Consider the following 26,392-nt stretch of genomic DNA (forward strand, 5'->3'; position numbering starts at 1 on the left):
ATAATTTAATTACTTGGGTAACAGATTATGAATGTAAACTTAGAATAAAAGATGAAAGTTTTTGTGAAGTTTGTCAGTCTTCACTGTCTGCTTTTGTTCACAGAAATTGTCAAACTCATAATGTTGGGGAGGTCAGCAAACCCACAAAAACAACAACACCAGCAACAACTGCTGACGTGGAAACTGTGGAGAGCACTGAAGTCACTCAGCCACAACCTCCGTCTGAAGTAACATCAAATACCAGTAATCAAGAAGACGAACCCTCACTGATACCATCTCGACCTTCTAGATCTAACAAACCTGCAACTCTGCCATCAGCAACAGTTCCATCTCAACCAACATCTGTGTCAGTGCTGCCTTTGCCATCAGCGGTATGTTACATTGTTCAAAATTATGTCATGATTAAGTACTTAGTGATTTCATTTCAACAGTGAATAACATTAGAATTAAGTAATTATGAGGGATGTTAGTGATATAACTGTGCAGATTGAAGGAAACAATGGAATACATTAAAATTATAAAAACCTATTATGCATTTTGTAAATAAGTTGCATGATTCATTAGCAAATTAGGTTGAAAGTCTGTGTAGTTCGACAACAGTGCATTCCCAACATTATCTTCTCAATTCCTGAGTGTCGCTGACCAAGGATGTAAACATACTTTACTCGCACTTCACTAAACTTCATACTCGCATATTTAAATTATTTATTTGATACTTTTAAGTAAAATTAAATAAAGAGAACTTTCGAAGTAATATTGTAAATGTAACATTCATTATACACAGCAGCATGAATTTTAAGACTTGGAATTAGTTGAAAGTGTTTTGATTTATTATATGAAGTGACAGGACAAGTACATCACAGGGGTAATTATGAAAGTTCATAATACTGTTTTTCATGAAGCAAACTTCATCTGTAACCATGACATTTCCTACAAAATTTGGATCCTGCATAGCCACTCACAGAACAACACAAGCGAATGAAAATCATGTGATGGACATTGTATGTGCTGGATGTGGTATGAGCATAGTAAGTTCTCTAAATAATGTTTTTACAACAGTCCAATGTGATACTCCAACCTCACAACCAATAACACTGCTACTACACCCTGGATTTTGTTCCACCAAATTTAACATTTCCTTCTCCCTATTGACAGTTTCATTGTGTTGTTTATTACCACAATTACGAAAACCAGATATACTGCCTGTGTCAATCTTTACTGATAACTGAAATGAGTGTTCGGGCTTTTGAGTTACAGTAAAAGTTCGATATAGCATGGTCCAATTTACCACGAATTTGTATTTAACGTTGGGAAAGTATGTCCCCCAGTAAAAAAAAAAAATAAAATATGCAATATATTTAGTGGAAATAAATATTTAAAAAAAATTAGTGTAAAAGATATTACTGCATAGAGCATTTCTGCAGTATAACGTGTTGCATCAGCAGGTATGTGCACAACCCTTTGTGAACGTTGACCTTTTCTTCAGAGTTGTTGTAAACTTGCATTCCAACGGAATTTGCAGGCATAACAGGAAACAATTTGTGCCTTAACAAGTCTTGTAAAGTGAAAGGTATACTGTACCATGTTTTTTTTTAACTTGGTTATTTAACGACGCTGTATCAACTACTTGGTTTTTAGCGTCTATGTGAGTGGTGATAGCGAGATGAGGCCGAGGATTCACCATAGATTACCTGATATTTTCCTTATGGTTGGAGAAAATCTCGGAAAAAATTCAACCAGGTAATCAGCCCAAGTGGGGATCGAACCCGTCCCCTAGCGCGACTCTGGATCGACAGGCAAGCGCCTTAACTGACTAAGCTATGCTGGTAGCTCCGTGTTTTAGTTTGTGTCACATGTTCTGAGTGTTAAGTTCAGTTTTAGTCTGTTCTGAGTCTTAATTTAATTAAACATTAAGTGCAGTAATGTCGCAAAAACGAAAAGCATATTCAGTGAGTGAAAAGCTTAAAATAATTGACTTTGTAAAAAGCAGAGAAACAAAGGAAAACTTGTCACTGGAATGCGGCATTCCAGAAGGTACAATTAGAGGATGAAGATATCATAAATGTTATATGGAGTGAAAATGGTGGTAAAAATGAAGATGGTGATGAAAATGTTATAGAAGAGAAAGACATTATTCCAAGTGTTACTGAAGTGATATCTCATCTAAATAATGTAATGACTTCGTTGGAAAGGCAAAGTGAACTACACAGTGTTCGTCTCCTCCATCTTGCTAATATCAAATAGTATGCGGAGAAAAAATGCAGTGATTTAGTCCACCAAATGAAACTTACAGATTTTTTTAAGTCAGTGTAAATTCAGGATGTTTATAAACAGTGAAGTGAACTATTGTTAAAAACAATACAATAACAAGTTTTATGGAATAAACTGCATAACTCATGAGTGTTTAGTTTATTTTACAGTGCATGTTGCATTATTGAAATTCATGTGTTGAGTTATACTACATTAAATTATCGGCTTTACCCATCTCCATGTGACTTGTCACTTTAACACATAGACTGTAATCACTTCTGATACAACGCAGGGATTAATATGTCCCCCAACAACCGCACTATATCGAGCTTTCATACAGTTATCAAGTGTCAAAGAGAATTACAATGTGTTCCTCCATAAATTGAAGTTAAATTCATGCCGTGATTTGAAAAATTTGACATATTTAATATGGTTAAATCCCAAATCTCTCTGCCGTGCATATCACTGTTGATGGTGATTCATTCGTCAGATGGGGACATTAAGTCTGGCAGTTCCCGTGGTGCTATTTGGCAGTAGGCTACTTGCTGGCACTGGGTTTCCCCTTTTCCCTTCCTCACCCTCATCATCATCCTGACCCATTCTCTACACCATACTTATATGAACACTCACACATACACTCACCATAGTACATGACATAACTCTTCATGGATACACTCATGCATAATGTGGCCTGCCGAAATGATGTGCAACTTAAAAATGGATCACAGTTCTGCCATCTATTCGCAGTATGCGGAATCCGAATCTCGCAAGTGATAGCGAGACACTACATTACATTAGACACACACACACATATACACTCAGTAATTTTGTAAGAAAAGAAGGAATTGCACTGGTTCGAAATTAGGTTAACTTCCATTTCCAAATCTGAATGTATACTGATTGGCCGGCCATCCATGTAATACTATTTGCTTCGAATACACACACAAACTGAACTCGTTCTGAATTGCAGCATTCTGTCCTGAAATATTCACTAGAGCAGGGTTGCCAGACTTCCTGATTTCATGAAATAATGATACGTGTTAATCTTTTTGTTTAATTTGTAAGAAAACTGTTCATTTTATCGAAAAGCGAGGAAGGGATAAATAATTTCTTACCAATTTCTTTAATCATAAGAATAAAAATCAGAATTGTATGAATAGTACTTGTTGAGTAAAACTATTAACATTTAAGGAGAAAGAAAAAGTTTCCGAGAAAAGTATTAATTTCGGACTGGTAAGGTTTTAGAATTTCTTGTTGTGCTATATCCAAGGAATAAGCTAAAATTTGCACATTTTATGTTACTTCCAATTTATATAAAATAAAATTGTCTGCACTTCGTGAATACCAAGCGAGACATGTAATTTAAACAGTTCTTTCATTTACATCCATGTTCTTGAAAGTAACTTGTTACAGTGTGTATTATCACAGGTGGAACCAAGTTGGATCTTCTGATACAATCACAGACTACTGCATCAGGAAAACAGAAGCAGATTTTTACTCTTTGGCTAACACAGTGTTTGCCACTTCATTTTTGTTATGGCATTCATGTTAGAGTAAAATTCTGTTGTACAGATGCACCACACCTTTGGTACTCTTAGGAATCTAAAACTAAGTAATGAAGGAAAAAATTGTTCCTTTGTTCTTGAGCAAAAGAATTCTTTACGTGCAGTAAATCTACTGCATGGGACAAGAGCTTTTCTTTCTTATTTGTTGCAAATCAAACTTAGCTTTTCCTTTTGAATCTGTGTATCTTTATTCAAGAGGAAAATATAGCAACCACTAAGCCACCAAGGATGCTATATATACACATACTATACACACACATATCACATTAAATTTTGTAAGTTAGTTGTTAGTGATTGGAAATTTAGTTATTTTCTGATATTCTTTCAGGCCAAGTCATTACCAACTGCAGGGAAACGGGCTGTGCCGGAGCAACATAATCTTGTGTCCATTGACTTCTGGGAAAGCTACGATCCTGAAGAAGTGTGCAATACTGGATTTGGACTCATCGGCTCAGAGCCATTTCATGTTAGAGCTATGTGCTTCTTGTGTGGAAGTGCAGGCCGTGAAAAAGTAAGCATCTGGTGCTTTTGTTACATGTTTTCAGCCTTTCATAAAAATTTTGATGTTGAGAATGAAATGGCATGAAGTACTGCCAGTTACATATTCCATTTTTAAGTTCAGTATTAAAACTTTGCTTTTCATATTCATTCATTATAGTGTTCTGCCCAAGGGCAGGTCTTTCGCTGCAAACCCAGCATTCTCCAATCTTTCCTATTTTCTGCCTTCCTCTTTGTCTCCTCATATGATCCATATATCTTAATGTCTATCATCTGATATCTTCTTCTGCCCCGAACTCTTCTCCCGTTCACCATTCCTTCCAGTGCATCCTTCAGAAGGCAGTTTCTTCTCAACCAGTGACCCAGTCAATTAAGTCCATTTTCTTCCCTTGTGGTCTCACCATTATCACCTGGTCATCTACATAACACACTGACTATAATTATATGTGTGCAAAACCGCCTTTGCTTATCATAAAATAAATAAATTTTCATTAATGTTTTCGATACATGTGTATCATCTTCAGATGTGAAATGTTAGATTAATATGATGAAAACCTTGCCTATTAGATGGAACTTAATGTGGTAATTTTCGGGTCATATTAGTGTGATTGCTTGGACTTAACTTAGGTTGATCTATGATATACATGCTATGTTAGGTTAAATCACTGCGAGTCATATGATATGATCTAAAATATAAAATAAAACTGTTCACATCTGAAGATGATACACATGTATCGAAAACGTTAATGAAAATTTATTTATTTTATGATAAGCAAAGGCGGTTTTGCACACATATAATTATAGTCAAACATTAATAGCTTATCGGCAAATGTCAACATGAAATTGATAACACATTGATGTAACTTTACCTTTCACACATGGTCCCAGTAATACACCAACACCATGACTTCCTTTGCACTCACCATTTGAATAGAATAACTTAAATTCATCACTCACCAACTCACCGCTATTTTCCCATCTCACTTCTGATATTCCCATCACATCCACTCTGTTTCTTCTCATTTTTCCTTCAAGTTTTCCAACTTACCTGCTTGCAGGACAGTCTTTACATTCCATGTTCCAGTCTTCTTTTCTTCTCTCTGTTGAGTTGCTTCATAATGTGTTCTTCCCCAGCATCCCCCTCCCACACATCCGAATGGGGGGATAGTTTACATCTGGAATCTTTTACTGTGGAAAGACTCATGTCATGTTTGCAGTTTTTTTTTAGAAAGGTAGCTTCCTGTTGCTTTTCGCACACCACTCTCTCTTTCGCATCTTAAAAGATCCCAGGGGGCCACAATGTGGAGGCGAGGAGAGTGGATTTGACTAATTAGGCCGTCCTGACTTCACTGAAATTCACCGCAAGGGTTAAATATCAGTTCTATCAGTGTTTTGACCTGATTAAAGACCAGGAAATCCCAACTAGCTTTTGCCCCCCCCCCCCTTTCATATTATGTACTGCAAAAACATAACTACAGTATTTATTTATAAATGCATTTTATGTTATCTACGCAGATGATAATTATATTATTAGAATATAATTGAAACTTGCTTATTGACCCATTCATGATGCTGTGCATTTTTTCAGATTGTCTCTTGTCCACTATGTCACCCCCTTGTTGGTGTTGCTCTTTTCTGCATATAGTTTAATTCTGTTTGTGTAACATATTGCTTTGTTTTTGTAGCTTATCCATTGTGCATCATGCTGTGAGCCATATCACAGGTTTTGCCTGGAGGATGGTCTTCGTGACACATCTTTCATTTCTGATATGAACCATGGAAGTGGAAATGAAGACTGGCAGCATAATTGGGTGTGTCAGCGGTGTACAGTGTGCCATTCTTGTGGTCGTGGTCTTGGTCAGCAGCTGAGTTGCCAACGTTGTCATCGAACATACCACACAGAGTGTCTGGGAGCAGATCGTCTCAGCAGCAGACTGCACAGTCCTGACAGACCATGGGTACGAAATAGTAAATAAATATTAATGGTTAAGGGGAAGAACTCATCATATGTATGTATATTTTGGAGTCATGCTATCATTGGCGGCTGAATGCATATAGAAAATCATACTACATATTGTGGGGTTTCTGTGAAAATCCTGTAACTCATTTTTCTAAGTTTTGTGGAAAACGGAATTGAAGTTTTGGAGTTGTAGTTCTTGACTTAGGTTCAAAAGGACACCGGGAATGTACCTGAGGAAAACTATACCCCACAGGAGTAAGTGGGTTTTCCCAGATGATGGAGCATAAGATTTTACGTATTCAGATAACAATAACTCCATTTTCAGCAAAATTGGAGTTACAGGGTTTTCGCAGAAACCCCACGATATATTTCTTGTTATCCATACCCTTTGAACTTATCCGTGGATCGATTACGTGATGGGGAATAAATTAAATCAGGAGGAAACTATGGGATTGTCTTGTATAAAAAAAATGGACCTGGTAATATACCATGTACCAATATACAATAGAAGACCAACTTTAATACAATACATTGGCTTCACACATTATTAGAATGGAACTGTAAAAGAGTCGTAAGAAAGACACTCCAACACACACACTTTCACTCGTGTTCCACCTTTCCTGCCAAAAGGGTGGATAACCAACAAACATTGTAAAACAAAAGATACCTAAAATAAATCCAGCTTTAGGCAAGTAAGTTGAAACTAATAGCCATACCATAACTTCAGAATAATATAACAATGGGCTTATATAACAGTAATCCCTAGAAAGATTGTCACGCTGCTAGGGCCCACCCTAATAAGACAGTATTAACACTCTGAATAATAAATGTCGGAGATCAGCCAACAGAAGTGGGGCAGACTCAATAAATGTCTCGTAAGTCACTGAGTAAACTGCACATAAACAGGCCCAAATAGCTGGCTAAATACTGTATAATGTGAGAAACAATGTCAGAAAGACCACTGTGTATACTCAATAGTACAATCACCCTACAAAGAAACAGATATTTAACATAGTACGGAGAGCCTACAGGGAAAACCCTGTCACAATTAGTGTAGAACAAGAGGATGTCAGTTTAACTCCAATGTTCCACATACACTTTCACTATGCCCCAGCACGGATAACTCACACACTGTGCCATGTTGCGTTATTCTCTGTACACAGTCATATTCCTTACTGGCTAACTCATAGCACTTTTCCATCAACATACATCTAACTAATTACAAAGACTATAGTCACTTTCCACCAGCACCCGTCTGGCTAATATGAAGGTTCCGAGCAGTCCTTCCACCAGCACACATCCTGTTAATCCTAAGGTTTGCAGTTGACTCGCGCCAGGATATGTCTGACTAGTCCTGAGGCTTGTAGACGATCCAACTGTCAGCACATATCCGGCTAGAACCAAGGTTCACAGAAGACTCCTGGCATGCTCCAGGATTCAAAAAATGAAAAATTGGAAAACCGTTAACATTCAAAAGGACCAATCAAAATAAGCCAATGCAAATAATCTTGAATCCCATATGTGAAACTAAGCAAAATTAGTGTGGTCTAACGAAAAGAAATTAAACACATAAGTCTCGCATCCTGTCGGCAACTCAACAACACACATTGCACCCTAAAGAGAAAGGCGAAAAATAACAAAAACAAACTAATTAATAAGAATAAATAACGTAAATGAAACTGAAATAAAAGGGAAAGGAAAAAAGAAATTGTGGCGAAAACCAACTATTACAGTGGGAAATAAATAATGCTGTAATAATAATAATAATACTAATACTGGTAATACCTGCAATTTTGTGAAAATGACACTGGCAACACCTTACCCAAGATGATATCCCCGACCTCATCAGTCAACTACAGACCTTTGAATATTCTTCCTGCTCTTTCCAAAGCACTGAACACATTGTACACCATCTGCTGACAGAACATCTAAAGATGTACAAACTTATCAACAGACACCAATCTGGTTTCAGAACAATATAGTACAACAGCTGGCCTACTCAAAGTGCTGAAGACACGCAAAGAGCGATGGACAGAGATGAGATTACCGTATTAATTCTACTTGAAAGGCTAAGAACGTTATATTTATCTGACAATTGTATTAATTGGAAAGACTCCTGTCTTTATGATCGTGAACAGTGTGTCTCAGTACAAAATTGGTCTTCCACTTTGCAATACACGAAAGTAGGGTTACCACAAGGTATTGTGCTTGGACCATTGCTTTTCTCCATTTATGTTAATGATGTAACTACGTACAAACTTACACTACTGCAAATATCATATTTACGCAGCTGACTTACAAATCTATATCCACTCTCGACCATACGAAATTAATGCAACTATTGAATGACTTAATCATGACCTGAATCAAGTTTCTCTCTGGGCGAATAAGTTCGAACTTAGGTTAAATGTTAGTAAGTCACAAGCTGTAATAGTTGGACATAAGAGACTACTGAACACGATGAAGAACAGACAATCATTACAGTAAATAATGGCACTATTCTGTATCACTCCGTCTTCAGAAACCTCGGCATTTTCTTAGATGAAAATTTAAATTGGGAATACTAAATAAAGAAAATATCCAAGAGAGTATGCTACATCATGCATTCACTTCCTTCTGTCAAAATTAAAACACACTTTACTGCAAACCCTCGAATTACCACTACTTGACTATTGTGACATAATACTTACATACCTAACAACTGAACTTTCCAACAAGCTCCAGCATTTGTACAACATGTGTCAGATTCATCAGCAATGCTCGCACATAAGACCCTATTACACCCTTATTCAAATAATTATGCCGGCTCTGGCTCAATAACTCCGTTTTATTCCAAATTATTTACATTCCAAGTTTTACTACTTATCCTCCAATCATAACCTAAACACCAGGTCACAGGAGAGCCAAATTCTAGTAATTCTTCATCATAGAACATCCCACTAATCATCCTCTTTTACTCTCTGTCCCCCGTCAATGCAATTCTCTACCTCAGGAGATTAGGGGCTGCCAGACAATAATTATGTTCAAGAACAGACCAAGCGAGTTTTTTACTAATGCAGTCAAATTGAAGGTATAATAATTATAATAATGATTGAATTTAATAATTTCATTATATTATAGGCCTGATTATGATGATTATTATTATTATTATTATTATTATTATTATTATTACAGTATTACATAATTATTTTATTGGTGTGTTGCAAAGATAAAAGGAATTGTTATTGTATTAAGTTATAGAATTATGTTTTGTTTATAGCTGTGTAATAGTTTTCTGTTATTCTGGTTGAGTGGAAGGGAAGGCCAAATGGCCTAAACTCGTATCAGTCGAAATAAAACATTACATTATATTACAAACATTACATTCTGTCCAGATAAAAATAACTGTAAAGAAGATTTTCTCTGAGTACTTCATTTTTTTCCGTAATGAAACATTTCGTAAGTATTTTTTTCTGAGTACTTGCTTCTCTCGTGATGAAGAAACTATAAAGAAAATTTTCTCTGAGTAGCCTACTTTTTTCCATTGTAAAATATCTGTAAGGCAATTCTCAGTACTTCATTCTCTCCTGATAAAGCAGCTGTAAGGCAGACCTTCCCACAATACTTCATTCTCTCCTGATAAAGCGGCTGTAAGGTAAATCATCTCACAGTACTTAATTCTCTCCTGATAAAGCGTGTAAGCCAGATCTTCCCACAGTACTTCATTATTTCCCAATAAAGCAGCTGTAAGGCATGTCCTCTCAAAGTACTTCATTCTCTTTTAATAAAGCAGTTACAAGACAAATCTTCTTAGATTACTTCATTCCCTCCTGATAAAGCAGCTCTAAGGCAGATTTTCTCAGAGTACTTCATTCTCTCTGGTGAAGCAGTACTAAGACAGATTTTCTTCGAATACTTCATTTTCAGCTATCATGTGTATTCCACTGTTCCATAATTACCATGCCATTCTCTCAGTAATTATAAAGTTATATATATAGTCAGCCTGGATGGAGCAGTTGGTAGAGTGCTGGCCTTTGGTGCCTGAGGTTGCGGGTTCAATCCTGGCCCAGATCGATGGTATTTAAGTGTGTATGGTATTTAAAAAAATTATGAAGTTATAGTGAATAAAGAATCACAGTTACGAGCAAATGCATTAATTGTATAAGTGTGCAGTTGGTGATTTTGCTGTGTGCAAACATTTTTTTAATATATGGTAATTATTGTATAATGATATGATGATCCAATAACTTCTGATGAGTATAGGAGAGTACAGACTGACAGAATGCTGTGTTAGTGATTTTTAATCTATTTTTACATTTACTTCAGGTATGTTCAACCTGTCTTCGGTGCAAAAGTTGTGGTTCTGCAGACGTTACACTTTTTGTTGGTAATCTCCCTCTCTGTAAAGTTTGCTTCAAGCTGAGACAGAAAGGAAATTACTGCCCACTCTGTCAAAGGTGCTATGAAGATGATGATTATGATACCAAGGTAACTAACTCATATTTTTACAGTACTTCACTTGTGACTATTCAAAGGAGATAATATGTAATAGTACTTTTTGTACTTTTGATAAATGAAATATAATATAAGAGAAAGTACATATAAAAAAGTGCAGATCATCGAACTTAACGTAGTGAAACTGAAATAGGAGTATGTTTAAATATTATTGTTGCAAGTTTCGTCGAAAAAAGGAGTGTGTGCCAGCATAGTGATGGAAGACATTTGTCTGATATAATAGCATTACTCTATTAACCGTGGTAAGTGTACTTTGTACAAGAATAAAAATATATGCGATTTTTCAATAATTAATGGTTCTTATTAAGAAATTAAATCTTGGGTTCTCTGTGAGATGCCATATGCAGGTGATTCACGAAGAATCTGATATGTGACATCATTGTAATGAAAACGTTCAGATAAACTTATTGTAGAGATGGTAGATTTTAGCAACTTAAAATAAAAATATATATATATTAATTTTATAGCACTTTTGGTGCTATAATTTAGCATTTTGTAGCATTTTGGGATTAAATAACATTTTATAGAAATTCACTGTTATCATTGTGTTTACAGGAGCATTTTCTACATTTTCCAGATAAAATTCTTGAAAATACGTATTAAATAAGTAAAGGAACATATAAAATTGCAATGAAATTATGGACATTCATGCCAAAAGGTATAAACCTGATAACCCAGAGTTGCATTTAAAATCGGTATTTAAGACAAAAAATTATTTCAATTCATTGAAAGACACTTCATTCGTTGGTTAATGGTGATGTTATTCTGATTCATCTTAATCACAATTATCTGCTATTACATATGACTTTTTGTTAGTTAACTCTGCATCTAAAGAGGTTCATAAGAGATCTCATTCCTGTGCTGTGTATACTGTAAAACTAACATGGAGGAGTCACCAAACTATTAAAAAAAAATTTAAGAAACTCTGTGTGGCAGGCTCTTAGGTAGATCCTGTTTTACTTTTTATTCATGTGTCTCGTAAAATGAGGAGACGGCCCAAATAAAGGCATTTACTGCTATAGACCTACAACCCTTTTCCAGTTATTGTAAGTAGGGTGTCTGCAGTACAGTGTAATAAAGTTTTGTAACTCTAAGTTTATTACACACGACAGGAGACGTGTTTTATCATAGTGCTGTGCATGCATGTCTAACTGGGAATCTCAGTTTGTTCTGGTGAGTCAGTCCAAGCAGGTTGTTCATGAGTGCGTCTCTTGTGCTACACATAAACCGTCTGAAAAGAGAGCTGTGGACAAAAACAAGTGGAAAACAGAAGAATGGAAAACTAATAGAAACAGTGATAAATCATACATGACTTCTAAAGAAACTCAAATCGCAGGAAAATAATTTGTTTCGATAAGAAAGTGTTGTATTAAAACTTGTCATCACAACATGTCTGAAGATGATCGACAATCCATTTTTTTTTTTTTTTTTTTTTTTTTTCCGATTATTTTGGGATATGGGTGCTAAAATCAGCAAGATTCCTTTCTTGCTTGCAAAGAGTTGATCCAAAAACAATGTCCATGTAGGAATAGGAATAGGTTGTGGAAATATAGCATCATCTTTAGTGGAGGTAAAAAACTTTGTCTGCCATTCTTTTCTTGTAAGTCTCTTACATATTTCCAGAAAAAAAAAAAAAAAGTTTGAACTGTTCAGAAATAACAGGCAGTTCTTAGGCTTTCCACTTGATGACAAAAGGGACACATAAGTAATAATGTGTGGGAGCTTACCTTCCAGCACCTTAACATTTTACCGCATAAAACCTCACACTATTGTCAAGCAAAAACTAGGCTGAAATATTTTGAGAATCCTAATTTGACGTTAAAGTCACTGTACACAATGTTTTAAAGTATTTTACGAAGAGAAGACAGGAGATGCTCTGAAGATAACTTATAAGTATCATAAGTTCTTCTGACAAAATTGTGACTTCTCCATTTGTCCTCCACACACAGATGTTTGTTACTACTGTATTAAATGTGAACTGACATTGAAAGCCAATAAAAAGGACGTTTTTAAATTAGAGTCCTTACAGCATAAGAAAAATGTTGCAGCTTATTAAGCTCTGAAAAATGTGTAAATAAATGACAATAAAATAGAAAACTTGGAAACACTCAGTGATGCTCTCTGCATCATAATCCACAGTTAATTCCCTATTTACCACGAAAAACGTCTGTAGCTGCATTTAGATTGGCAACAGGCCATGACTGTTTGGCCAAACACCTGCATAGAATTGGAATATATCAGTCCCCTAACTGCCCATTGTGCAACTCAAACCAAGAAATGGGTTTGGAACACCTTAAAATCTGTACTTCAGTGGCTGATCATGACAATATCTTTGAAAAATATTGGCGTGCAAGAGGTCAAGTGACTTCATTGTCAAATGCCTGGCATTAGAAAACAACAACAACATATTTTCAATGTGCCTGTACATAATACTGATTCTTCTAGTTATGTGCACAGTTTTCTAGAAACAGAAGGGAGAAAAAAATCCTGACTCTGTAATCTCATTTGTACATTACACTCTTTTAGAACTCATGAAAATACGCCAATTTAAGACAGTAATAATGTTTCCTGATGCTGCAAGAGGTCAGAATAAAAACCACAAATACCTAACATTTTGCTCTTGATTTTCGAAACTTTACAAAGTAGAGATACATTTTTCCCTGTAAGGGGTCACAGCTACAGTCAATGTGACAGGAATTTTCGTATGTGCACTAAAATGTTGAAGAAAATGCCAATCATTCAGACTGCAGTGGACTGTTTGCAAGTAATTTCATTTTGCCGCCAAAATCCTCAATCATTTAAAGTATTATGGGGTACCTTCATACTAAAAGAGTGGTTTGGTGTTCTTGTGCCTTTATTCTTGAAAAAAACTGTAAGCAAAGGAATGACCTTCCTGATGCATAAATACAAACAGCTTCTGTACAGTCCATCTGGTATAGTTTCAGCATCAGCCTTGTACTCATAATCTTTCATTCACTTTAACATCTGGAAGACTCCAGTAGAATTGTTAGAGATAAAAAGTTTGAATCCACCAGAAATGAAGCCAGTACCTATTAACCGCTCCAAGGAAAAGGACGTAAGAAGCCACTATCCATTCTTGGATAAAGAAGAAAAGTATGATATGATAGTGTTTGAACAAATGCCAAAAGCAGCAGAAGACACATCTGATGATGCATAATAACAAAGAAAAGTAAAAAGAATAAACCTTATTCATTCATTCATACTATTCTGCCCAATGGCATGTCTTTCACTGCAAATCCAGCATTCTCCAGTCTTTCCTATTTTCTGCCTTCCTCTTAGTCTCCGCATATGAGCCATATATCTTAATGTCGTCTGTCATCTGATATTTTCTTTTACCCCAAACTCTTCTTCCGTTCACTATTCCTTCCAGTGCATCCTTCAGTAGACAATGTATAATTATTGAAGTACAATATATGCAAAGGAGAGATACGATTTAAGAAACTGTTGTATAACTGATGTAAAATTATTATGTCCTTCAATAAACTAGTTCTGTAGAGGTTTACAAGTTTGTTGAGTATATTAATTACAGATAACGTTGTTGTCGGAAAAAGAGTGCATAAAAAGTGTCATAACAATTTTTTATTACAGAAATGTGATGCTGTTTTTCAACAGTTCCCCTTATCAATTTATTTCGAAATGAATTTAAATAAGAATGTGCTCCTGAATATTTGTTTAACTTGAATTTGCAAGCTCTGTAACATGTAAATCACGTTTATCTGAAAACACCATTTTTCGTTATATGCCCTTATTTGGGTCATGTCCTCAAATGTAATTTTGCTCTTATTTCACAGAAACACATACATTTAGCATTTTGTCGCAGATTAAAAAATCTACAATAATACATCGTATTTCATCTTGCAATTGTCACTGTCGCATAATGGCCACACCCTTATTTATGGACAAACTGATCAAACTTTAAAATTTCACCAATAATTGTCGCATGGATATTTCTGTTTATCACGATCAAGGATTATTTAAAAATAACGTGCTGCCACTGCAACACAAATTACCATTATGCTCTAAGTCAATGTGCGAGAAACAGTAGTGACCACTGACGAAAATATAGTTGAGGTTCGAGATGTTAGCACCAAGCCAATGGCCATAAATGCCTTAAGTTCAGTACAACTTTTGCGAGTGGTTGTTGTTTACTAGTGTTTGAAATGCTTTTTTCAGGCCTAGACCAGTCATTTTTCTGCAGACTAGTTTTAGTCAGATACGACTCTAGTGTATCTGATGTACTGGTACATGTGATTCAACAATCCCATGAATGTTTTTAATCAATAAAAGTGTCTTTAATTCAATAACATCACAGTATCGTAATTTTCATTTTATTAAGATATTATTCACATTATGGTTCCAGGATCCCTTTACTTCCTCTTGTACTACAAATCATGCAACTTGGACCTACTTTCTCACACACTCCCCTGTTACATGAAAACTGATCACTGAAAGTTGATGTGGCATATCGTTACCAATTTAATTTATTCTTCACATAATGGTCGCAACCATATATTTTCACTTGAAAAAAAAAAGACATTAAAATTACGACGATTGTGCAGTATGCTTTAAATTATAAAATTACTTATTTTGACAGCATTTGGACACATTTCGAATTTATTGTGATTGCAAAAATCTACCATCTCTAAACATATTTCATTTTTTTTTTTATTGAGTGAAAAAAAAAAAAAATTGAGTGACCCCACCTCTGGCTACTAGCAACAGGCATCTATAATGAACACCGATCAAAATACCCCTCATTTCTCGTGAAAAACAACTGAATAGACTATAGTGGACTTTATGTTGTCAGCAAACGGCTGGATACATTAAGAAGATTGATTAAATTGCGTGAGTACACTCTCTTGAATGTTAATATAAACGTGGAAATTATGAAGGTTTAAGCATTAAAATATCTACGAAAATGGTACTGGGTGCATTATAAATTCATTATGATTGTTGCATAATATTTATCATTGAATATTTTGGTTGTTAAGTTTATTCTGTATAAAAATATTTGAAGACTGGACGTTAAAAAAATGCTGCAAGTGCCAATATCTTTGGAAATTAGTTTTTACAGAAAAGAGTGTATGTCTCTTCAGTCCACTAAGAAAAGAGGATAAATCCCATTGTAATTTTATTTATAACTTCACTTCACCTGTAGATGTCCAAAATATATATTACATTACTAGTTGCACAAGAAAGTCCTGTTTTGTAGATTTTTCTCTTTGGTACTTACAACTTTTTTTTTATTTCCAGTCTTCATTTAAAATTATTTGTAAAATATAGGAATATAATGTTAACTTTACAGATGATGGAGTGTGGTCAATGCAAGTGTTGGGTTCATGCCAAATGTGAAGGACTGTCAGATGAGAAGTATCAGGTTCTGAGTTATCTCCCAGAATCTGTAGAGTTTGTCTGCAGGTTAGTGATTATACTGAAGTGGAAATATGTGTAAAAATGTATTTTTATGCATATTTCGTATTTTATGTCAGATTGATTCCATTTTTAAATTCTTTACTTCTCTCACCACACTCACCACAATACAGGCACAGTTCATGTGGGTTTATGGATTGCAGAGACCAGGGACATTTTAAAATGTCCATCTTGTGCCTTATCTCTGTTGTACCTACGTCTTCTCCGCCCCCCCCCCCCACTCCATCATGACTTAATGCATTATTTTGGCATATACTTTTCTTTCAATTGTGCCACTTGCTGGCCAAACACTTGAGCTATCAGCTCACTAGTCACTATTTGTTAGTGATTGTTCGTTACATTCCAAACTTGATCGCATGTATGTTCTTTTCTACTGTTCTTCTTGAACACTTCTTTTTTTGCCATCGTCATCTGGTGAATTTTCTTTTCCATTCCAGCCACTTTGTAAACAACTTAGGTTGTAATGCAGAGTACTACAATAATTGTAGTATTGTTGCTTGCTATTTCTCTGATACCAAAAATTGTATCAATTTGGTGTTGAAAATCAGTTATACTAGAGTAACCAAATGTCCCGAAAATTCGGATTAGATGCTTTTCCAAGTAACTCAGAAAGTGACTGCCAAGATGTTGATTTGTCCCAGATTCTCTCCCCCCCCCACCCCCCCAGGAAAAAGCCTTCAGCATTAGAAACTAACATTGCATTTATGTGCTGTTAATACGTGTTTTACTTTTAATGTTTAAAATAGTGTTTTCTGAGGAAAAAGCTTTCATTGTCATAAACTGGCATTGATTTGTTGTTGTTCAAAAATTTCCCGGATTTTGGCATAGACAGTTTGGTTAGCACAGTTATACTGGTACGAAATTTTGGTGCATTTCCACTAATCAAAATGTGTATAGAAATGAATACATGATATAGCTATTTTAAGGAAAGTGGAGAAATATGTATATACATATAATTTTAAAAACCTAAATACAGTAAAATCTCTTGTAACGGCACCCAAATAACAGGCAATATCAAAGCAACAGCACTTTTGGCTGAGCAAAAAAAAAAAAAAAGTTTAAGTCTGCCACATTGCCACAATCTGGGTTGTCAGTTTTGCCACATTAGGAAGTTCGCACGAACTTTCGTTTTCAGTGAATATTCGAACCTAAAATTAGTGTATTATTTGTGTTATGTGATGTGTTTTAATAAAGAAAATCCACGCAGTTTTTATGTTCATTTAGTTATGTTTGGACTGTCAGTGTTGCCATCTTAGAAGTTCACACACACGAACTTCCATTTATCCACACAGTTTTTATGTTTATTTAGTTATGTTTGGGCCATCAGTGTTGCCACATTAAGAAGTTCCCATGAACTTTAATTTTCAGTGAATATTCTAACCTAGAATAAGTATTTGTGTTGTGTGATGTGTTTTAATAAGGAAAATCCACACAGTTTTTATATTTATTCAGTTACGAGCAAGTGATAGGGAAATAAGCTTCACATGGATGCAGTTTCAACATTTGGCACTATGAAATACGAACTTTTTTTTGTATATAACGGTATTTATTCAATTATCTGACAAAATCTCGTATCCGGAACTAGCCTGGTCTCTTTGGTGCTGGTTAAGAGGGATTCTACTGTAACTGACAGTTTCACCCATTAAGTACTTACAGATTTTCTGAATAGTCGGATCTGTTACTTCTATTTATGTTGATGTGTTTCTCTGTGTGGTGATAGAGTATTGATTCTAGTAGTCTCTCTTTCCCTTAAGACCATTACGACAAATAAATTAATGAATAAACCTATACGAATTAGACACCCTTTATTTAAGATTGCCAACAAAGCTCTAATTGATTTACCAACACCATCCAATATTAGAACATGATGAAATTTGTACTTCCCTGTGAGGTTTTATTTTCCCACATTATTAAATTTATACTCTCCTGCATCTTAGTAAATATTCACTTATAGTGTGACACTAGTTAAGAGTTTTGTCTCTATTTTAGGATGTGCTGTGCAATTCCTCCAGCTCCCTGGTGGCTTGCAGTGGAAGAAGAGCTGAAAGCTGGTTATCTTGGTGTGTTGAAATCCTTGAGCAAGAATCGAAAAGCTTGTGCCATGTTGAAATGGAGTCCTAAAAAACAGTGTTTGTGTAGGCCAGCCTTAGTTGCAAAGAGACTAGATTTTCAAGAAATTTCTGATAGAGAAACTGAGACTGATGACCAGTCAGATTCTGCTAGGGAAGATGTGAAAGTTATAGTTGTTCCGAAAAAAGAAGATTCACAGTTGTCGTCTTCGAATATAACAACTCAACCTTCCGAAACAAAGCTACCTGATGCAGAAAAAGGTCAGCCTAAAATTGAGATGGAGGAGAGTAATACTTTAAGCAAAGCATCACAACCACAATTACCCATCACAAATTCTTTGATTAGAACAGTAGTGCCTGAAACTGAAGAAAAATCGAATGCAGATATTGAAGGTTCCTTATCTGAATCCTCTAGTTTAAAAGATGCTTCAACTAATCCAGCCAGTGCAAACACTTCATCAATCAATATTAGTATAGTGAACACTTTAAGACATCTAAGAGAGAAGTACAATATCCGAGAATGTTCAGTGCGTGTTGAGAACTGTGCATTTAAATCTTTGTCTAAACTACCACTGACAGTTAAAATAGAAGATAACGACACAGGTTTTTCACCTGATTCCACGTTCAGTGAAAGCAGTTCAAAATCACCTGCAAAGATGCAGGTAGTATCAATGGCTACTCCTGCAAGTGATTCAGGGATTGGCAGTACAGATGACGAGTTGAAACCAAACAGTATAGAAGAAGAGCAGGAATATACAAAAGAAGGCTCTGAAACTGCAGGATTTTCACCTTCAACTCAGTCTTCGCAACTCCTGGAACTTGCATACAGGAGCAATAGACACATTGAAAACTCCGAGAATGTAGAGAAGTGTACTGAAATAACTTGTGACACAACAGAAAATGTTACCAGTGAAAGTACCAAAGAATGCTACTGTTTAGATCAGCATACTTTAACTAAACCATCTCCTACACTTCTCTCTATTAAAAAGAAAGTCAATGCCAATGAATATTCATCACTTCTCCAATTTCATCAAGAAATGGAACATTTAATTGTTAGAGCTCAGTGTCCAGATTTATTAGAAACATATCATCATACTCTTAAAGAAGTATTTCCTTGGTTCGATCCCAAATATGCTAGAGTCTCTAATAGCTGGAAAGAAGGACGACCTGGTCAGGAAGAAAGTTTGCCTTCTGTTCTTATTCGAATGGAACAAGGTCATTCAATTAGTGAAGAGCTCGCGACAGAACACGTGCATGTTTCAGGAAATATGAGCAGTATAGAAGTCAAGACATTCAAATGCACAGGGGGTCAAAATAATAATGATTATTATTACAGTGGGTTTACACTTGAAGATCTACGCATTTGCACGCTCTGTAAAGGTGTGAGTGATGGTTTGCCTGTGGAAGAAGGCAGATTATTGTACTGTGGTCAAAACGAATGGGTACATGCTAATTGTGCCCTTTGGTCAGCAGAAGTATTTGAAGAGATTGATGGCTCTCTGCAGAATGTTCATAGTGCTGTTTCTAGAGGTCGTATGATCCGTTGTCGTGCTTGTGGTAAGAAAGGTGCAAGTGTGGGTTGTTGTGCTCGCAATTGTGCCGAGACTTACCATTTTCCATGTGCACGTCGGATTGGTTGTTCTTTTATGGATGATAAAACAGTCTTCTGTTCAACACACCTTGTGGAGGCATCAGGAAAACCTCTCCATCATGATGTGGAATTTGATATTCGAAGACCTATTTATGTTGAACTGGATCGCAAAAAGAAAAAGTTTGCCGAACCTTGCCAAGTGAGATTCATGGTTGGGTCCTTGCTTGTTGAGAATCTCGGAGAGTTTGTCTCTGCATCAGATCATAATGATATCATTGTACCTGCTGACTTCCAGTGCACAAGACTCTATTGGTCGTCTGTGGAGCCATGGAGGATTGTTCGTTATTATGTGAGAACAATAGTGCAAACTACAGAACCACAGTTCTTCTTAGACCTAGGAAAGAATCTCACAGTTGATCATACGCAAGAACAGAAGCTAGTAAAACAGAAATTGGATGAGGTGTCTCGATGGCACCAACAATTAATATCCTCTCGTCAGAAATGTACTGGAAAAAAGTTGCCAGAGAACTTGAAAAAGAATCAGCTTCCGATAGAAACACAAACAGCCTCACAAAACCTGAAGAAACAGCCCAAAAAGACGACAGAGGACAAGGTAGCCAGACAGGTGATGGATCAGCTCTTGGATGCTGTTTGCAGTAAGGATGTGGATGATAGTTGTTTATCAGACCCTCAGAACACTGCCGATCTCTTGCCACCAGAACTGAAGGATGCAATATTTGAAGATCTTCCTCATGATTTGTTAGATGGAATATCGATGCAAGACATATTTCCTAAACTTATGAGCTATGAAGATCTGACAGTTGTAGATCTGAAAAATGATGCTTGTTTTGGTTCAGATATTCCAAAAGAGGAAAAAGAGGATCTGAGTGAGGATGGAATTCTGGAATCTGATGTTGATCATGTATCTTCAACTGAACAATTAATGAAAAGCAGAAAAGAACAATCAATATCCGAGTTGGGGACACAAACAGATCTGTGGTTTCATCAGTGTTGTGATTCCAAAGAACAGGTTCAAGATCTTGTTGAAGATTTGTTCCAAAATGTGTATATGAAAGGGCCTGCTCAGAAGAACACTGCAAGAGAATTGAAACGTAGCAAATCCGAAGTTATACCACAGCCAGTCAGCAAAAAAATTGGGAGCACTGGAAGAAGTCATCAAAGATCGTGTAGTCTGACATGGAGCTGCAAGCTAGATGGCACATTGACAAATTCTGCAAAGCGGCGGAAAGGAGCTCGAACAGGACCCAGAAGTGGAGGGGAAGGTGCAAGTAGTTTGGTGATGGTGGTCGATAGCGAAAGGGCACATATGTTACAGGAGCTGCGACTTCCCGATGGTGTTCTTGTGGCATTGGCTCGGTCTGGCGCACCCGGTATGGCATCATCTGTTGCTGAGAGTGTGCGAGAGCTCAAGTACCGCTTGGAGGAGGATGAGATGGGACGGCGAAGATCCACACACCAGAAAGAGGAAGGAAAAGAAAACAAGTGCCTTCTGTGGCATGGACGTTCACAGCCTAGGATATTGCAGCTGGATGGTGCCATCGACTCTGGTAGCAGCAGTAGTGGGAGTGAAGGTGGATCTCCACCGCGGCAAGTGGATGATGATTTGAATTCTTTTTCTCCTACTGTTCCATGTAAAAATTTGAGTAATTCTTTATCTGGAAAGACTGTGAGTGATGAGGAACCTGTGAAATGTGATCGTTGCCATCGTACATATCGCACTAGATCAAGTTTTGAACGACACTTACCGACGTGCAGTAGTGATTTCATTTTATCTACAAGTGAAAGCGATTCAGAAAATACACGGTCAAGTGAGGAAGAAGGAAGTAGAAAACAAAAATTTCCTGCAATAAGTCGTCAGAATTCTAAAAGCCCACCTTTGGAACTTGAAAGTGAGTCTGGGAAACAGGATGTAGAAGATATTTCAGAAAATGTAAAAAACAAATCTCAGTTGAATTCTGCATCCCCAGTTTCTTCACATTCGCCAACCAGTCAGCCGCGCACCAAAACAACACAGTCTTCCCATAGGACATATGCGGTGAATGGGAGACAAAGAGGAAGACCAGCTTCAAGAACGTATTCTAATAGATCTGCACGTAAAGAAACTCCAGTCTCAGTTGTGAATGTGCCAACTCATTCTCAACAGTCTCCACACACTGTAACATGCCAGACACATCCTAGCCAGCATCCTGCTACACCGACTGTGATAATGCAACAAGTTCCGTCCCCGAACATGGTGCCAGCATTTGTTGAAGCTTTCCAACAACAAACAGGTCAGAGTTTGCAGTACATTGCTACAATTGATGCGCATAACAATGGTTACAACAAGACACCTTACCTGGCTGCTGCTCCAAACTCTTTGGTGCCAGGAACTTTCCAGTTGCAGGCATCTCCCGAGAGCTATGTTGGCTTACAGAATGGCGGTATCTCTGTACTCCCTGGTGTGCAGCTGGCACCTTCCCAGCCAGCGGTGATCGGTACACTCATTCACCAGACCCCACCAGCAACTATTCAGTGTGTAGCTGCCGAGCAGGTGGTGTTGGGCTCTACTCCCGCAATAGAGATGTACACAGATCAAACAGGAGGCATGTACCTGACTAGTCAACCCATGTATTATGGGCTGGAGACAATCGTAAGTAACACAGTGATGTCGTCAAGTCAGTTCGTCTCGGCAGCAGTACCAGGCATGATGGCAGCAAGTAGCAGCTTTTCAGCTACCACAACTCAGGTGTTCCAGGCAAGCAAGTTGGTGGAACCGATTGTTGATGTCCCATCCAGTTTTGTCATCATGAATCCTCACACCACCACGCAACTTCCTGCAGAGTCTGGACTGGGTAGATCAGACATGATCGCTTGTACATCGTCATCTTTACCTATGAATATGCCATCAGCAGCTGCTGCTGCTGCTCCACAACCACCTCTTCCTCCACCTGCTCCAGTCATACCTCAGACACAAGCGCCACCAGTGCATAATGTTCCTTGGTCATATCCTGAATACAATGCTTCTGAATCGTATGTGGCTTCAAATAGAGATTTGGAAAACTTTCCACCCCCTACCTCACAAACCGTCAGAACAAGTATATCTGATATTAGTCACAATACTCTATGCACCTCATCTCCGGGTCCACCTCCACCTCCTCCCTCTATACCTGTACAATCTTCCACACCTCCTACACTGTCATCTCCGACCCCACCACCGCCACCACCTCCTCCACCACTTCCTCCTCCACCTCCTCCTTTACCTCCTTCAACTTCTGCTTCTGTGACACAATCTACATCTCCACAAATGCAACACAAGCCCACCGAAATCATAAAAATTCACATACCAGTGTCAACAAGTGCAACTTCATCTGTGCATAATAAGCACTTGGATGGTATTTCAAAAACCTTCAAAACTAACAGTCGCATGGAGATCCCCGTTCGTACCATTAATCGTGTCTTTCCATTGAAAGTAAATGCATCTTTGGATATCCAGCAGTCAGCTCCAAAAGTCAACAAAGCATCAGGGACAGATATGGGAACAAACAATAAACGAACAGATAGAGTTACCATAATTCCTATTCCACAAAATAAAAATGGGAACAGTAACAACAACAAGCAACCAAATTCACTTAAGTTGGTTTTTCAGAAACAAGCTCAGGATGGCTACTACAAGATAAGTAACCAGAATCATCATCCAAAAATGCTGGATAGCACCAAAACTGGCACTGTGCCTAATCAGTCTCTGTCGATGCGAGCTATGAAAATAAAACCACGTTTAGTAGCCATGAATGAAAAACAAAAAGAGGACAACCATATAACTCCACCTGTTCCACACACAGACAGTAAAATGAACGCACAAAATGGTACGAATGCTACCCATCTTCAAAATGGTAGAGTACCACCCTTTCAAGAGAGGAATGTACTGGGTGGAAACTCATCACCTGCTATTACATATGAAGTACACTCTCAGGATGGTTTCAGCTGTACATCGTCTTCCATCACTGAAGTATGGCAGAAAGTGTTTGAAGCAGTGCAAGAAGCTAGGGAATTGCACAAGATGCCGCGGTTACCTGAGAATCCTTTCAATACTAATTCAACAGGTCTACAAATGTTGGGCTTCCGCCACAATGCATTGCGGTATCTAGTCGAGCAACTCCCGGGTGTTGGGCGTTGCATCAAGTACAAACCACGTTATCATAAGCTCCGCCCACCTGGTCCTGAAGAAGATGCAGATGCACTGCCTCGAGAGAATCCTTCGGGTTGTGCTCGATGTGAAGCTTTCAGGACACGTTCGCCATATGACATGTTTAGCTGGCTGGCATCTCGGCATCGAAAACCACCAAAGTTCATGGTTGCTGCTGATGGCGAATCCACCATCAGTAACAGGTACTTTATTTTAATTTATATGGTGGGTGAGAAAACGCTGTATCCTGTCTCTCCTTCATGTAATGCATGCATGTAGTGCTTCTGATTGATCACTGGATCAGTATGAAAATCATCATGTTGCACACTTACATAATAAACAATCTACAACAAATTCTTCAGTCTAGTAAAGTCAGGTCTACATGATACTGAAGCCAGTGATGTTGAACAGTGATCACTCGAGCTGCCAGAAAAATGTTCGTTCAGGAACTTCTCCTCATTGCTTGTGTCAGAGTGTAACAAAATACATGAACTTTTTTTGATTTTGTGAACTTGACCACAATAAGCAAAATCAAAGGAAATACATGAGGGATATACTGTTTTCTCATCCATTCTGTACATTTATTCTGTTGTTCTTAGTGCTGTCAATCGATCAAAATATTTAATTGATTAACTATTTGAATTTATTTGATCGATTAATCGAGCTTTGATCAATTTTAAAAAAGTTTATATATACACTAGTACACAATTATTGTTAAATTTAATTTGTGTTTGGTGATAAGCATAAGTATATATGTATATACTGTATCGATGTATTACAAAACAATACTTTTTTTAGTTATTTACTAACATTCTCGTATTTATTGTGTCAATTCTCTGGGGATTTTTGAGACAAACACAAATAAAAAAAATATGAAGACTCACCTAGTTAATACTGTTTCATCTATGAATTTAACCATGTGAATGCATTCACATGCTCCGAATTGAGTGCCACTCTACGTTTAGTAGCAATGTTTCCTGCATCACTGAACACTATTTTTTTTTCTGTCAAGCACTTCTCCATGATCGTTCAATTTAAATCCAAACATTTCACCGAGTTTACTTCTCAAATTCCCATAGGCCTATGACCTAATGGAGTTTTCACTTTTTTCACAGACCACAGAAATCTGATTTTTTTTTCTTTAGCAAAGTAAACACACAAGCTTCACCTAGGAACTCAGTAAAGAAACTGCAACAGAACAGCAGACTGGCCCCTATTGTAATCCGGTTAGAAGATTTTAGAAAGAGAAGAAGATAGTTACTCTCTCATTTGCACACATTGTAGCCATGGCTAATGGATGAGGGGGGCGAATTCTAGAAAAGTATGTATTTCACATGCTAGGAAGACGAGGTGACAAACTTAATAAGGATTTCGCGTTGTGTTTCAGCTGTCAATAGGGGTAGACTAGGTCACTATCCAACGAATATTGTCAGAATTTATACACTAAGCTTGCATTAACAAAATAATAATTAATATCAAGTACAACCGATTAATTTTAATTGATCGATTATGCAATTAAATATTTTTGATCGATTAATCTTACAAAAAATTAATCAATTAATTGATCAGATTAATCGATTAAATCCCACAACACTAATTATTATTATTATTATTATTATTATTATTATTATTATTATTATTATTAATTCTATGATCATGGCACTAGAGTAAGTTGATGCTTCAGTCTTCATTTAGAGCAGAAAAATTCAAGATAATGTCAGATTATGTTGCAGCTTTTGTTATTGCTTTCTGCAATTTTGTGTGTAATGTTTGTTGTAATTTCACTTTTTCAAAGATTCTTATTGCAGACATGATTATAGGTACAGTGGTGAATTTTTATTGTTTCCATGTTTGTCAAATCTCAACATAATGAGCACACTTTTTTTTAGTATGTAACTGCTGCTGCAGGTTGTAACTGTTTAGTCGAGTCCATATTTTTGTCTTCATTATCACAAAATTCACTTGAAAAGTATTCTTTAAAAGCAGGATTTTCCTTAAACCAGGTTTCCTTAAAAGTGGGAGTTAATTTTATGGTAATTTGACTGGAACTTTACAGATAATTCCTTAAAAATGGGAACATTGAAACAAGGTTTTACTGTATATATTATGTAGGTTTGCTCTGCCTCATTAGTTACGAAACTTGCGTGATTTATTGTAGTTTCTGGCCCTCCTTCATTTGCAGTAATGACTGTATAAATTGTGCATTTTGTTTTCCAAGATAGGCTGTAGATTACGCTTATAATAATGAGTTTTTCTTCCCATATGTTTGTATTTATGAGCATTGTGACCTTGAATGATCATGGCATCTTGACTGTATGCCTGGTGGTAAAT

At 36.8% G+C, this 26,392-nt stretch overlaps 1 protein-coding gene across 1 annotated transcript in view; it reads left to right on the forward strand.

The window, feature by feature from the left end:
* The window catches only part of trx (histone lysine N-methyltransferase trithorax), a 67,448-nt gene that overhangs the window by 25,516 nt on the left and 15,540 nt on the right, over positions 1–26,392 (forward strand). The window contains exons 7-12 of the mRNA XM_069841702.1: positions 104–371; positions 4,144–4,326; positions 5,999–6,271; positions 10,579–10,740; positions 16,094–16,206; positions 18,208–24,264. Of these exons, the coding sequence (XP_069697803.1) occupies positions 104–371; positions 4,144–4,326; positions 5,999–6,271; positions 10,579–10,740; positions 16,094–16,206; positions 18,208–24,264 (7,056 nt within the window). The remainder of the gene's footprint in view (positions 1–103; positions 372–4,143; positions 4,327–5,998; positions 6,272–10,578; positions 10,741–16,093; positions 16,207–18,207; positions 24,265–26,392) is intronic.

This window comes from Periplaneta americana, chromosome 12 (assembly GCF_040183065.1).
Source record: "Periplaneta americana isolate PAMFEO1 chromosome 12, P.americana_PAMFEO1_priV1, whole genome shotgun sequence".
Lineage (NCBI taxonomy): Eukaryota > Metazoa > Arthropoda > Insecta > Blattodea > Blattidae > Periplaneta > Periplaneta americana.